The sequence below is a fragment of the Sturnus vulgaris genome, chromosome 3 (genome assembly GCF_052056855.1).
Source record: "Sturnus vulgaris isolate bStuVul1 chromosome 3, bStuVul1.hap1, whole genome shotgun sequence".
Taxonomy (NCBI): Eukaryota; Metazoa; Chordata; class Aves; order Passeriformes; family Sturnidae; genus Sturnus; species Sturnus vulgaris.
In genome coordinates this window covers 44,180,786-44,196,308 of record NC_142245.1, presented here as the reverse complement: position 1 = coordinate 44,196,308, position 15,523 = coordinate 44,180,786, and the positions used below count along the sequence as shown (strand labels likewise).

General features: G+C 47.5%; 1 protein-coding gene across 1 annotated transcript; it reads left to right on the top strand.

Moving 5' to 3' along the window:
• The first annotated feature begins 495 nt into the window (after window positions 1-495).
• RHOU (ras homolog family member U) lies at window positions 496-7,653 on the top strand. Its single transcript, XM_014874392.2, has 3 exons — window positions 496-841; window positions 1,606-1,664; window positions 4,652-7,653. The coding sequence occupies exons 1-3, from the start codon at window positions 511-513 to the stop codon at window positions 5,105-5,107; spliced, it is 846 nt and encodes a 281-aa protein (XP_014729878.2). The 5' UTR covers window positions 496-510; the 3' UTR covers window positions 5,108-7,653.
• Window positions 7,654-15,523: the final 7,870 nt, after the last annotated feature.

Below are 15,523 nucleotides of genomic sequence, written 5' to 3'. Positions count from 1 at the left end.
GCGGGCGCGAGCCCCCACCGGCCGGGCGGCACCGCCCCCTCCGTCGAACCCAGCCAATGGCGCTGCGCGGTGGGGCCGGCGGGCCAATGAGAAGCGCACCCGTTCTGCGGGGCCCGCCCCCTCTGCCGCCCGCGGCCATCGGTGCGCGCGGGGCGGGGCGCTGCGGCGCCGCCTGGCGGCCGTGCCGCGCGGCCCGCTCCGGCTCCTCCCCGCGCCGGCGATGTCACGCGGCGGCGCGGGGCCGGCGGTCGCGACTCTGGCGCGCGGGGCGCGGCGGTAGCAGAGGCGCCGGGAGCCGCCGCCGCGCCGGGAGCCGCCGCCACCGCCCGCGCCCGAGAACCGTCCGCCTCGCCGGGGCTGGCTTCGCGGCGGTCGCGCCGCTCCTGCCGGCCCGCCGGGGCCCCGCACCGTTCGCCCGCCACCGCAGCCGCCGCGCCCCGCCGCCCCCCGGCCGGCGGCCCCGGGCAGCGTGCCGCCCCCCGGGCCGCAGGGCTCTGCGTGGCCGCGCGGATGCCGCCGCAGCAGGAGGGCGAGGCGGGATACATCAGCAAGCCGGTGCCGCCGGGCGGCTGCGAGGTGCCGCCGGTGCCTCCGCGCAGGGTGCGCAGCGGGCGGGCGGCGGCGGCGCTGGGAGCCGCGCTGGGCGGCCGCTGCCGGGCGGCGGGGTCCGGGGCCGTGGCCGGAGCCGGAGCCGGGGCCGGAGCGGGGTCCGAGCCGCGGCGCAGCATCAAGTGCGTCCTGGTTGGGGACGGCGCGGTGGGGAAGACCAGCCTAGTGGTGAGCTACACCACGAACGGGTACCCCACCGAGTACATCCCCACCGCCTTCGACAACTTCTCCGGTAAGTGACCAGGGCGGCCGCAGCACCGGGGCGCCGGGAGGGGGTTCCGCCGTCCTGGGGAGCGGCGCGTCCCGGCCGTGCCGCTCCCGGGGCCGCTGCTGGGCTGAGCGGAGGGGGCGCGATGGCCAGGTTCAGCGATTTCATTATGTATTTATGGGAAGCAGGACCGAGCTTGCCAGGCTGCCATCGCAGCCAGCAGCACCGGCCGGTCTCCGGTGTAACGGAGCCAGGCTGGCAGCGGGTGTCATACCCGGCCAGAGCCGGGCTTTAATTGGGATCGCTCCAGTGGAAAGCTCAGCGCTCTCGGGGATATCGGAAGCGCCTAAAGAGCAGGTTTACATACTCGCCTTGTCTCGCCCTTACAAAGGGGGAAGTCCAGGGGTTTCTCTGCGGTTCAGCGGAGGCTTTTTGTGTCCCAGGCGTGCTGAATGTGTACGAGGAAATAAAGCTAAACCTCTGTAGCAGAATAATATCCCGGACTGCCGGACTCGCTCTCCGCGCTGCCTGCGGAGGACTTGTGCCGTCACTGCCTAACTCATCTCTTGTAGTAAAATGAATCGGAAAGGGCTTGTGTGCGCCCATGTGTTATAGCGGCGGACTCCGTTCCAGCTCTGCTAAGTTGTTAAATCTAAAATAATTGAAGAAAAGGCTATAAGAGCTGAGGGATGCTAAATCTTACTTTTAATTTTTTTTTTTCTTTAACGGAAAACATGTAAAGTTGAATTCACCATAGTTTCCCCCCTTCCCTCCTTTCTCTCCAAAAGCTGTTGTGTCTGTCGATGGCAAGCCGGTGAGACTTCAGCTCTGTGACACAGCTGGTCAGGTCAGTGGAGCCACTTACTTGATTTAAGTGACAGCGGGAGGGGAGAAGTTGTTGCTGTTGCGCAAAGTAGTCCTACAAATGACTTCATGGATTTGAAAGTCTTCCCAGTGTTTGATCATGTTATTATCGGCTGTCATTTTCACTGCTGCTTAACTTACTGCTTTGCCTGTCTGTTGAAGGGTGGGGGACGTACTCCATATAGGGGCTGGGCACAGGCTGCTGCTGCTGTGCTGGCTCAAGCTGCAGCTCTGTTTAACCTGACTAGAAAGACTGAACATATTGGGGATTCAACGGCCACCTGGTTTTCTCTTTAGGCGGTTGTCACTGTCTTTGTTTTTGCTAAATAACTGCGGGTTTAAGAATTGGGGTGTTTGGCACGTACACAGGCAAAGCAACCACAGCTGTAGGTGTCCAGAGATAGAGACTGTGCTTTTGAAGGGATAGAAGCTGGAGGGAGAAAAAAGTACTATTGGGTTTTGTCTGTAGAGGCTTCATGTTTGCCATTCCCACCCATTTATAAAGTGCTGCTGCTGCAAAGCTGAGGTTTGCTGTAATCTACACCCTGAAGAGATGAGGGTGCCTCTCATCTACTTTGCCTGATACATAAAAAAGAGCCCGTGTCTTACCACTTCAGATTTTCTGGAAGACCCAGGCTTGTACCACCCTGAGCAGTGTGTAACACTGCTTGCCAGGGGTTAACCATCCTGGATAACCAAAAGTAGCCAAAAATATTTTGCTTCCTTGCTGCATTTGAAGGCAGTAGGAGTTAGGGTCCTGTGCAGCTTTATGGATTTAGGTCTATGCGTTCACCAAAACCATGCTGAAAAATCTCAGTGGTCTTAACATACAAACCTATTTAGATGAGTAGTACCTGGGTGCCCTACTTAGGAACGGGATTTTAAGGGCTATGCAGTAGTAGACAGCAGTGTGCCTTACAAACCAGAGCTAAATTCCTACAAACAGCCTTCTGCAGGTAGTGATTTGAAATCAAACAGCAGAACTGTCCCATGATTTTGGGTCCTGATGAGAGATGGGGTGGTACTGCAACAGTCTTGGCTGTGCGTGTTCGTATGCAGAGCAGGGCAGGTGAAATCGCCATCGGGTGACAGCCTGTGAACATGCAATGCCTGTGGAAATGCAGCTGCAAGCTGCAGGAGGGATGAACAAGCCCTGTCACACCTTGCCTTCCCTGCCCTTAATGGTTAAGGTATTTGCTCTGGCTGCCCAAGTGCAGCTGGAATGGGTAAAGTTACTGCCTTTAAAGTGAAGGGGTTATCTAAACTGAGAGAAATTGTCCTGAGTAAAAGATTCTTGACTGGATACTTTGATAAACTGCTGCTGGGAGATGGCTGCTGAAATCTGGAGCTAAAAAAAGCACTCCAGGCAGTGGGAAATTCTATTTCAACATCACTAGCCCAGAGGTGTAGAGTCCCTGCAGGCCATGTACCTACCATTGAAATGGCAGGAGTGTACTTAGGATATAAAGGGAACTATTTCATCTTAGTAAGAACCCTTCAGATCTGGGATTTGCTTCCAAACCCATTGAATTGAGCCCTTTTGAGGTTTCTCATGTAGCAAGGAAGGCAATTACATGGCAAGGTGCCTTTCAGCAAACAGCCCTGTTGTTCAGAGCAGCATCTCTCAGTAAATGTGAGGTTTTTTGTGAACCAAGTGGTGAGAACCTGGTTTCCTCTGAGGCTTAATCTGAGAATCAAGAGAGCTAATGAATCTTACTTTCTTGACTGGTGTTCTATAAATGTCTGTCTCTCTCAGAGATACTGCTGCAAAAAAATTTATTTGAGCAGAAAAGATTTCTGAAGCTTCCAGGGGGCTTTAAACTGCATATCCTGGGCCTGCAGAGGCTTTAAAGCAAAATTTCACATCTCAAAAATTAACATGCTACTTGCAATTCATTAGTAAACTGAGAGATATATTCAGCTTTATATTTCTGTGCATTTTCAATTCCAAGCATTTGAGAACATGGTCCATTTTAATTAAAATGTCACTGCTGCTTAGGCAACTCCTACCTGTTCAGGCTGCTAGTGTTACCCTGGTTTTATCCTGCTGTCAGCATAAAAGCACCCTGCCTGGAGTAACCCTTGCTTCTAGCTGCATTCTTCCCTGAGGATCAGCACACCTTTGTTACTATGAGGTATTTGACTTTCTTGTGGCTTCATCCTGAAGCTGAAAAAAGGCCTTGCTTTGCTGGAGTTTGCACTAAAAGAAAAAAAAAAGAACCCAGAAGGGTAGTGCTGGGAGGCCTATGTGCAGTTTGTTTGATGTGGCATGGGTGGGAGGGAAAGGTAAAGCTCTTACTCTATGCCATTGGCATGTTAAGCCTGCACATTGTAAGTCATTATTGCTCCCATCAGATTTAAATCCCTGGGCACAATGGCGGGGAAATTATTCCCATATCCTGTAGGATGTTGCTAAGTAGTCACCTGCTTTAAACTCAATTCTAGGAAAGGTACCCGAAAGGTACACATGCTGTTGCTTATCTATCTGCTTTGCCCTTGCCCGAGTCTGTCGGCAGAACAGCTTTGAGGTACTTGTGCTCCTCCTCAGAGCTGCTCACTGACTCACCCTAGAAGAGGTGGACCTGGAGAAAGTGCTCTGTCCTTCTTCAGTTTGTGGCTCTGTGTGCTGTAATCTGCTTCCCGCAGTTTTGCTGCTTTGCTGAAGTAGGGCAAAGAGCAAAGGGAATATTTAAGCACTTGGAACAACCTGCAGCATTAGATGGAAAATCTCAGGTACATGGGGAAGCCACCACCTTTGTCCTGTGTGCCCCATGGTGGCTGGCAGCCATGAGACCTCAGGCTGGATACAGGTGGCTTCTGCTTGTATCACACCTTGCTGAGTGGTCTGGATGCTCAATTTGGGGTGCCTGTCAAGATGGCAGTGACAGGTGATCCGCAGCTTCACCAAGGCTCAGGGCGGGCTAGAACTGCTCTTTTTGTGGAGTGCTAACACGGTTTTGTTCTGTGCAGGATGAATTTGACAAGCTCAGGCCTCTGTGCTACACCAACACGGACATCTTCTTGCTGTGCTTCAGCGTGGTGAGCCCTTCGTCCTTCCAGAACGTGAGTGAGAAGTGGGTTCCCGAAATTCGCTGCCACTGCCCCAAGGCGCCCATTATCCTGGTTGGGACACAGTCAGACCTCCGGGAGGATGTCAAAGTCCTCATCGAGCTGGACAAGTGCAAAGAAAAGCCAGTCTTGGAAGAGGCTGCAAAGCTCTGTGCTGAGGAAATAAAAGCTGCGTCCTACATCGAGTGCTCCGCTTTGACTCAGAAAAACCTCAAGGAGGTCTTTGATGCAGCTATTGTGGCTGGTATTCAGTACTCGGATACCCAGCAGCAACCAAAGAAATCCAAATGTAGGACTCCAGACAAGATGAAAAACCTCTCCAAATCCTGGTGGAAAAAATACTGCTGTTTTGTATAGGGGCTGCAAGGACCTGAGTGCTGCTCTGAGGAAATCAATAGAGGCTATATTAGCTGAAATCTCAATTTGTGTCGTCTTGAGTGTATAGTGTAGATCTGTATGTATGTGTATATGTTGCTACTGGATAACTCGGTTGCCCTTTCAAGGGTTGCAGAAGGATTCTTAGTTAAATAATTGCTATATATCAGGTCTGGCGCCCCGGTTTTGTGACAGAACTTCTCGTTGAGGAAAAAAAGCACCATGTGTCTGTGAGCGTAGAAGGATTTGTCCAAAGGATTCAACTTCTGTTGTAAGGTGTATGTGATGGGGAGGAGCATAACAGAGGCCTTCACTGCCAGGGCTTTGCAGGAGGAACGCACAAGCAACGGTGGAAATGTAGAGCTCTGTACATGGACGATCAAAGGGAAAAATAACACTGTGCCTCCTAACTGACATTTGTAGCTTTAAAACCCCACTCCTGCTCTCTTTTGTGTCTTCCCAAGCCAGTGCTCTTAGGGATCACTTTTAAAAGGGTATGCAAGAGGTGTAATCTATACGCGAATGCCATGGTTAAAAAGGTCATGAATATACCTTCAGCTTGTGGTGAGGGAACCTAATCCCTTATGGAGCTGACATCTCATTTGTTACCTCCTGACTTTCAGAAAGTCCTTTCTGTCCTCCTTTCCCTGCCTTTCCCAGGAAGCCGAGTGGAAGCCCGAGAACATGACCAAGCTTTAATTCGCTACCTCGAGCAGTGGCGATTTCCTCTGTGTTTTTGCAGACATGACGACAGTTCATCTATTTCAGCTCAAAGGAATGTAAATACTGTTGTGTTGGAGTTTTAATTTTTTTTTCCTAAGCGATATAACAAATACCTGTGCAGCACCATATAAACCACATCTGGTTTTAAGTCTACAGCCAAGAATTTCAGGATGCCCCACTTTACCTTTTAAGGCTGCTAAACAAATAACAAATTAGACAGATTGAGATTTATTACAAACTGGACTCTAGAAACTGAGGCTGCAGCATCCTCTTCATGATGCTGTTTCCAACCAAGTTAATGTTTCCCTTCTAAAGGCAACAGTCACTTCTGGTTGAATCTTGTCCAAGTTCATAGTTGTGAAATTATCTGAGACCATCCCCAAAATGTAACTGATAATTCTTTTTTTTTTTTTCCAGATCAGTCCAACAGATTAATTGAAATCTGCCTAAAATGTAGCTGAGGGATCAACATAGAGCTGAGTGTAACCTGTTCTCTGACTGAATCTGGTTCCTACTGCACTCTAAGCCTAATTACAGTTCTAGTGAGTGTGAGAGACCTGAATGATAATGTGATTCTCTGCAAGGATCAGTATTTAAACCTGTTCTGCAGAGGTTTTAGTTTGTGCTGTCTGTCTGCCTTTTTATGGCCACAATTACTTTTTTTCTTTCTCCTAGATAGTTCAAGATCAAATTATATTTCTTTTTTTTTTCCCTTTGCCCCTAGCCTTGAAGTGACCTTTTCCTTACTCTTAAACTAAACGGTAGCGACAGAAGGCCAGAACCCTTTTTCATCAGAAATGAATCAATGTCTGGTATAAAGAACTGTGGAGGCCATTTGAGTTGATAAAGCTGACCACAGTTTACCTCTGGCCCATTAAGGAAAATTACACTATGTAAAAGGATTCTGGGCTATTGGCATAGGCTCCACAGACAGTATTTTTTCCTTCTCTACAGAAGAATGAGTGCAGAATGGGTAATGTTCCATCACTGAAAACTTGAAAATGGGATGGAAATCTTTACCTAGGGCCTAATTCAATAAAAATATGTTGGCTTCTGCACTGGAAGAGCCTGGAAAAACAGTTTCCATAGCACAGAAGCTGGATGCATTTGACTTGGTTGCATCTGGTTGGTAATGGTTTAATGTTTACTGGTCCTGAAGTTAACATTGGAGCCTTTATATTTCTTACTCAAATACTTTGACAGGATTTCAGATATGCAGTCATGCCAACATCTTGGAGAAAAACAAAGCTAGATTTCTCCTGGGTGCTTTGCTTCTCTGTAAAAAAGCAGTCTCAGTCGCTCAAAAATGTGGGTTTGGGGAGGAGACAGGCTTGAATCTGAGCAGCTTCCATTTACAAAAATAACAAAATTTCCTCTGCAAGATCATATGGCTTGGTATCATGCTGAACTGGGAGCAGTAGGTTATACTTCATAAGCAGCCTGTTTCATAGTCTGGAGTAGCATTACTTTTGAATGTAGCCAGCTGTGACTGTTTTTGAAGATGTGATTTATATACAACTTGTTATAGCCCTTTACTAGGTGTGTGTAAACTGAGGTCTAATAACTCTATGGATAATGCTCTACATGGGGCTACACAGGGTATAGGTTTTAGAAATCTTACTTTTAAAATTACCAGTATTTTATGAGCATAAATGAGGGGGAGATGTCTCTATGTAGTCTATAATCTGATGTGCCTTATAAAAAAACTCTCTTCTGTTTTCTAAGTGTAGGCTATATTCCAAAAGAAATATTTCATGTGAGAATGATATAAATGAGGTATTTGGAAATAAATTCTGACCTGTGTATGTGTCTGCCTCTGCTGCCTGCTTGAGAAGGCTGGAGGGCAGTCCCTTGGCCATGCACTGTTCCAATACCCAGTGCCCCAGCAAAACACCTCTGCCCAGAAAATGTTGCCTTTTGCCTTCATTGCTCCATCCCTAGGGGGCTGGGTGGGAAGAGTACAAAGGCCAGCTTTCTGTCTCCCTGCCAAATCAGCAGCATCTTGCTGTGGCCCTGTGAGGTATGGACATGCTCATTGTGCCTGGCCCTGAAAGTGGGGTGAGCAGCAAGGAGCACAGCTCAACTGGGGTGTTTTACCTGCTGCATGTTGTGCCACATGTGTCCTGGGGAAGCCAGAGGGCGTTTTTGGAAGAGCAGAACCTGTTCCCTTTTGGCACCATAGGTCTTTACATAGGCCACTCCTTTCTGGGTCCTGTCCCTCATGCCAGGGCCAAGGTGAATGAGGTTTGAGGTTGTTTGTGCCCAGGAGCTGGGTGGCTGTGGCACAGAAGCCTTCCACCCTTCAGTGCCACTGTGTTAACTGAGTGGGGAACAGCATCTAGACCTCCAGGCATTCCACGGATCTGGTGTCCTGCTCCAAAACTGCTCCAGAGAAGGAGCTTTGCTCTGGACCAGCCAAGGTTGGTAAACTGTCCCCATTGTGTTTGTTTTCCTGGGAGCTGAGAGGAACAGACATGCTGGGGATGGCATACCAGGTTGCCCTCCCATGCCACCTGTCTCTTGGGTTACAAGGCCAAGGAGTTTTCAACCATAGGAATGCACACAACTGGCACAAAGTAGAGGAAGGAGATCAATGCACTGTTCCTCTCTCTCATGGTTGGTTCCTCCCTGGAACAAAGCCTTGGCTTCTTCTCTTTAAGTGCCAGTCTGGGTACTGCTGGGAGGGTGGTTCACCTGTTTGTGCCTGCAGCACAGTGAGCCTGCCTAAGAGCCCAGCTTGCCAGCAGGCTCCTTCCTGGTGATACCTGGTGTTGAGTCACCACTGCCCTGGCTGCTGCCTTCAGAGAATCACTTCCATGGGGTTTCTGTGCTGCAGGCAGTAGAGTTGGGGTGTGCTGGCTGGAGACCAAGTCACCCCACCTTTGCATGCTGACTTTGCAGGAAATGGGGCTGTGCTAGCTTAGAGTCCAGAATCTGCTGTTGTCAAATCCTGGCACAAAAATCCTTCTGCTACCTGTGGGGCATTGCTTTTCTGCTGGGGGGGCTACTGTCTTGGGCATCCCAGCATCTGGACAAGGCTAAGGCAGTTCAGGTCGTTCTTTACCCCACAGTAACTTTGAGCCTGGGTGTGCTGCTGTGATCAAAAGGCTCTCTCAGCTGCCATGCTTCAGATACTGGATGGGCTGGCAGCTGAGCTGATAAGGGCATACTGAAGTAAGGCCACTGTGTGTAAGGTTTACCAGAAATGCTGAAAATAGCTGATGGTTTGTGATGGATGGGAGTTCCCAAGAGAGGACTTTGTTTTCTTTCATATGAAATTAAACTGCTAGGAAAAATATGAATTTTTTATGTTAATGTGAAAAAAGTCACCTTTACCATTTCTCCCCCTGTGTTTAATGGGTTGGAGATACTTCTAGGGTGTAATTGAAGGTTGACTAGAGCTGAGACATTGACAAATGTGACAGTTTGTCCTTACAAGGTGTCTGTAAGGACACTTCACCACGCTCTTACTTTGCTTTTGATTTTCTTTCTAGACATCAGGTACTGATCACAGAGAGGGGGCACTGCTGTAGGAGACGGGGTTTTTTTATGACCACATGGAGCTGACCTAATGTTGTCATACGTATTATTCTTAAACACTGAAGCTTGCTGAAGAATGTGAGTGCTCCTACAATCGAGCAGCCTTTCTGAGCTCTAGTAATTGATGTGCTCAGGGGTTTATACGAAAGAGATCTCAAATTCTGCCTTTAGTGTAGCCCTGGCATGCAGCAAGGTGAGGAGAGAGGAAAAACAACTGCTCAGGAAAGAGTGAGCCATTATAAACCTCAGGAGAACTGGCAAAGGGACTCCAAGGCAATGGGGAGTGATAGACACTACTTTTACCTACTTTAGTCATAAGCAGATTAAAAGCGCAATTAGAGTAATGCATGAGGAAATGAACAGCCCCAAGGAGGGCTGTTAGGTATTAAAATACAGCCTTTTCTTTAGGAAGTCTCAAAGCTGTGGATAGCTGGAAGCTGGGAGGAAAAATCACTGTACACAATAGGGAAAAATCACTCATCCTTTGCTTGGTTCTTGCATTCTCTCCTTAAGCATCTGTGCTGACTAGAGACAGGATGTGGGATGAGGTGGACTTCTGGCATCAATCGGCCTGACTGTCCCAGTCTATTTAATGTTTTTGAAAGAGCAGGATGGGTTTCAGGCCAACAGCAGGGCCCCAAGATCCAATAAGACCTTCTGAAGCCTTAGCTTCCCACATTGCTGGCAGCCAGCAGGAGGATATAATGGCTGGGGCCTGTCCATTACTCAGTTAGTGCAGTCCTCTATGTATAACCTGGGGAACAAGCAGTTGTGTAATCCAATGAATTTTGCCATCTGAGGCAGAATATTCTTCAGCACTGCCGATTTATTTCTCCACAGTTTTAACAGGATGAATAGATCAGTAATGTGTATGAAAAAAGGCATAAAAACAGCTTAGAGCAGCATGAGGAGCAGCCCTGCTGATCTGCAAGGGACTGTACCAATCTGAGGAGCTCTCCTGGCTGAAGGAGACCTGCATTAGGCACTGATTCAGACTCTAGTGCTGAAGAGTGTCCCCAGGCATCCCTTGATCCTTAGGTCTGTGCATTTTGAATGGATCCTGATATTATTGAAGACAAAGCGGGAATTATTTCACCCGGGTCAGCAGAGTTGCAGACCTGTAAAACTTTATGTCGCCTGAAAAACACTCAGACAGGGATGCCTGTTGACCTTCTGGCACTGCAGGTACACTTATAATGACATTGTCTCTCTGGGGCACTTTCCCCCTGGCTTCACTGGTAGGGAGGAATATTGATCCTCATATGCTGCTCAGACTTTTGCTGGTCTCTGTGGTCCCCTGGGATGAGTCTCCCATGTACCTGTCTGATGTTTCTAACTCCTGGTCTACAACTTATTCAGTTGACTTCAAAACATTTTTCTAAAACCCTTCTTTCTGTGAGGGTAATTTTAGAAGCAGTGGCAGATTTGGGCTAATATAGATGGGGCAAATACAACATGGGATCAAGCATGGTCCTTGTCCAGGCAGCTGCTACTTTTCCTATCATAGTGGAATGTCCCTGGCCATGTGTGGGCTCTCTGTGGCCATCTGGCCTGCGTGCCTGGTCATAGAATCACTTAGATTGGAAAAGACCTTAAAGATCAAGTCTAACCATTAACCCTGCACTGCCACATCCACCACTAAACCGTGCCCTAAGTGCCACATCTGCACATCTTTTACATACCTCTAGGGATGGTGACTCCACCTCTTCTCTGGGCAGCCCGTTCCAGTGATGCCAGCCCCTGAGATGCTTGTTAACAGTAGCTGAAAACAAGTTCCAAGTGAAAATGTGACTTTTATTTTTGGCGTTTCCATTTTCAAGTTGCTGATGGAGTGAGAATTGCATGCATGGTGTCCTGACATTTGTCCTAGCAGGCACTTGGTCTTCCGTGGTTCAGCAGGGATAATAACACCATGAAACAGCTGTACCGTTTTCCTCTGCCTCACTACACTTCATAGTCTTTCAGCAGAGGAACGCTGAACAAGATTTATCTGAGGGCAGCACTTGGATTATAGCCCCTGCTCCATCACCCTCTCTTTCCACAGCCACCCCTCCCCTGCATTCCCCTAGGCAATTTTCTTATTTATTTTTAATTCAAAACAGCATGTTGCCCGAAGCCTGGTGCTCAGCATTTTTCTGCTGCCTGTATCCCATTCTTCTATCTTTTGAGCTCTGTCATGGCTTTTCCACATTTTAATTACAAGCTCAGCAGGCTTCAGGCTTCCCTGTTCCTCAGGGCTGAGCAAAACCACTCCTTTTTATTTTCTGCTTATTTTCACATAATCTTCTACAACCCACCTGGGTGAATCTGGGGATGACTGGAAGCATGTTGCAGAGCAAAGACTGAAGCAGATTGGGTTGTGATAGAGCGGAGTAAAGTCTCCTGCTGAGTGGCTGTTGTGCTGGTGATAAGGCTGCTCTGAACACAGGGGTGGCTGTTGACTTCTTGGGGTGAGGGTGCCTGTATCTGCTGGGCTACAGGCAGAGCCCTGGCCATTTTCAAAGGGCTTTGAAGTACCCTCTGACAATCTCCTCTGGGAGATAAGAGATTGCAGGGAGAGGAAGGCGTTCCTGGAAACAGCTTTAACAGCACGTATGTTTATCTAGGCTGGGTTACCCAGGAGGCCAAAACCTGGGCTGCTGACACCTGAGAAGATATGCAGGGATTTAAGCAGAAAATGCAAAGTGATGCCAAACATTGGGGCTCCAAAGTTTAAATCAATCAATTTTCTAGCATTTGATTCAAGCCTGCAATTAAACGAGGGTACATCCCTCCTTCCCTCATCCTTTCAGTTTCTGCATGAAGCTGTTACTCATGGATTTACCTTCTCCCTCACAGATGTGGCTGTTGCTGCTCATATGGTTGCCCAGGACAGCCAGCCCCAGAGATCCCACACCTCTGGGTGTAGAGAAGTATTATGTAAAAACATATGTGCTTTTATTTGCTTTCAACAGAACTCCCATTCATTCCATCGCATCATCTCTAGCTCTAGCATTGTAGGAGGTGGTGAAGAGCAGTTTACAGGTAAACAGGTGGCCAGATGACCAGGAAAATGTCACAGTGACTCAACCGACTGCCTTCTCTGTTTTGTAAACCACCACTGTGTTTGCTTTTTTCCTCCTCAGCTGGAGAGACCCAGCTTTTATATAATTTCTCCTCACAGAGGAGTTTCTCCATCTTCTCAATCATTTTGTCTGCTGCCCCTTTGGGTCTACCCTAGCCCACCATCCCACTCCTGAAGGGCAGAGAACAGAGCTGCAGACAAAGTCTATAATCCCATGTTTTGTTCTTCAGCACACTTCCTGGTGCTGCCCAGTATTTTACTGGTGGTGTTTCAACAAGTTTTGAATCTTACCCAAAATTTTCTGGAAATCCAGCCATCCTGTCCCTGACACCTCCCTTATCCCTCAAAATGCCTTTACCCCATAGAACAGCAGCAGCCTTCCAGAAGCATTTTCCTTCAGAAAAGACAGACTGGCACTTTCCCAACAGACCATATTGTCCATGTGGTCCATTATGTTCTTCTTTATTGTAGTATTTACCCTCTGTGTGAGCATACGGGAAATAGTCTGTTGTGAGAGTTCCTACCAGGAAGGAGAAACCGCCCAGGGGTGCTTCTGATCCAGAATTTTAATGATCTATGTCTTGACAAATATGAAAGTCAAATGACTGCTTTCTGCATCATGCCCTCCATCAGGAGGACACAGGGAGAATTTCCTACTGCACCACGGGACTATAAGGCTCTAGTACCCCTGGCCAAGATTTTCAGGCGTGACACAAGTCTTTGCCACTTTGGAGGGTAGATCACCAGGGACTGTTCAATAGTATTGCTGATCACCGACTCTGTGGAAATGAAGTCCATTTATCACTATTCCAAGTCTGATTGCATTAATCTCCAGTTGCATTTTGCCTTTAAGAGGCCACAAATTTTTTGTGGTGGCTGAGGTGAGAGGCAGAGCAGCAGTACAAAATAATGTTCTCCTGCAGAAGTTCTTTGAGAAAGAGGTTTTCATGTCCTTCTTCAAAGTATAACTTAAACTTATTTTGACTCATTGGACAAATATTTTGTGCAGGACATGTCATTTGCCCAGTTAGAATGGATACTCATTAAATTTTGTAAAAATTACATTGAGAACATTCCCATCATAAATTTGGCACTTGTGAAAATGAGACATTTATGGTGGCAACCCAGAGAGCAGATTTGGCCTAGTAACTTCAAAATATTCCTAATTTTCTGGGAGATTGTGATCCCAGATTTTCAGCAACATACAACTGCTGTTGTTTGACTTCAGGCAATGGGGACACGACATACTGTTGCTCTAGGCCAGGAAACAATGGAGAATGATATTATTATAGCTGCTGCCTTTAGCAGGAAAATGCAAAATAAGCAAGTTGGATTCTAACTGGATTTTTAAAGAGGTGAAACTTCCCCTTCTTGCATTTGGGAGTTTACTGTCAGGATGCAGACAGCAGCCTGTGGATGTGATCAGGCATTTTACTTCTGTGAATCCAGAGAAGCAACTGTTACATTCAATGCTTTTGGGAGCAAAAACATCCAAATACTGATGAGAAACGAGGGACAGGAGGCAATCGGCAAGGCTGATGATGGAAGGATGCCTTGATAAGCACCGTTATTGTTAGGGATCCAGGCCAGATTTTTGTAGTTCTTCATCTGAAGGGTCAGCTAAAGCAGTCACTAAACCCCTTTAAAGTGCCACAAATCTATCCTAATTGAGACCAGGTGGTTCTGACTGGAGGCTGCATTTGCTGGTAAAGTTTTGTGGCATGAACCAGGTCTGGCTGACCAGGAAGCAGCCCCAGATCCTCATCGATCTGCCACAGTTCAAAGTGAATCCACATGTCCCAGCAGCTTTCTTATGGGTCCTTTGTGCCACTTTTCTGTACAGCTGGGGTCTTAACATTTATGATGCTTGAAATGCATATGCTTTGGATGCAGAACACCACAGAGGAGAGAGCAGCACAGCGAAAGAAATGGAAGTGGCACTGGGCAGGGCTGCAACCAAGCAGTGCCATGAGACTGCTGGGGCTCTTCACAGTCCTGATATTGTCATTTCTGTAATGAACAGGATAAAAAGGTGTTTGAGGCTAGGAAGTGATAGATCCTAGGGTCCTGGTTTAACACAACCCCCTTTTGCTCTGTAGTCCAACCTATGGGCGTCAGAGGCATGTTTCCACTGGAGGACAGCAGTTGCTGCACAGGTTCCTATTAGTTTTCCTGGTTTTCCTCTAGCACTCTGTATTTCTCACTCAGGCACTTTTGTTTCTGATGATCAGGAATAAAGGTGGCAAAAATATAGCACATTCTGGTGTTTACAAACAACTTTGTCTCACTGGGTTGACCAGAGTGGAGGTTCTCAGGACATACTGTCCATAAAATCCCCATAATGGAAGGGCTTGGCATTGCTCTTTTTTTCCCCCATTTCTCTTTTGCTATTCTGGATGGTGGTTTTATTCCCAAGAGCAGTATTCCAGTTTGATAATTTCCCCAGATGCTGCAACCAGGCTGGAACTTCTGTTTCAATGCCTATTCCATTGCCTCCCGCAGGTCTCCACATCGCCTCTCAAAAGTGAACACGTGAGTGGGAAAATGTGCAATAAATGGAATGGTAACACTGATGGTGCTCATTTGGAAAAGGAGATAATCTCCTTTGTTTGCACTACCACATGTTAACGGGTGAAGCATCTGCGACGTTTTCTCAATAAAGCTGGTGCTGGATTTGTCTCCATTGCCTAGAAAATCCTCTTTAATCTTGTGAAATGCTATCTCTGTAATAAGAAGTATATCATAACTTGCATCGCTTTGCTTTTCCCCCTCTATTGTCTTGATCTGATGTGGTGCCAATTTGCAAATATTTAGCAGGATTAAAGCATTAAGCTTGTGTGAGGGGGAGAAGCATCGTGTAATGTGAAGAGAAAAAAACGAGACAGAACTTATTGTATAAACGTGCTTCCAGCCTTTTTTTACTCAATACTTAAAGTCTTTTCATTTTACTTCTCCTCCAGCAAGCTTTGCACCCAGACAATTCATTCAATTCCACATTTTATAGCTGCTAATAAAAATTAGATGTTGTTCGGTCCTTTTGGGCTGCATTTTGACACAAATAAAACCCTAAT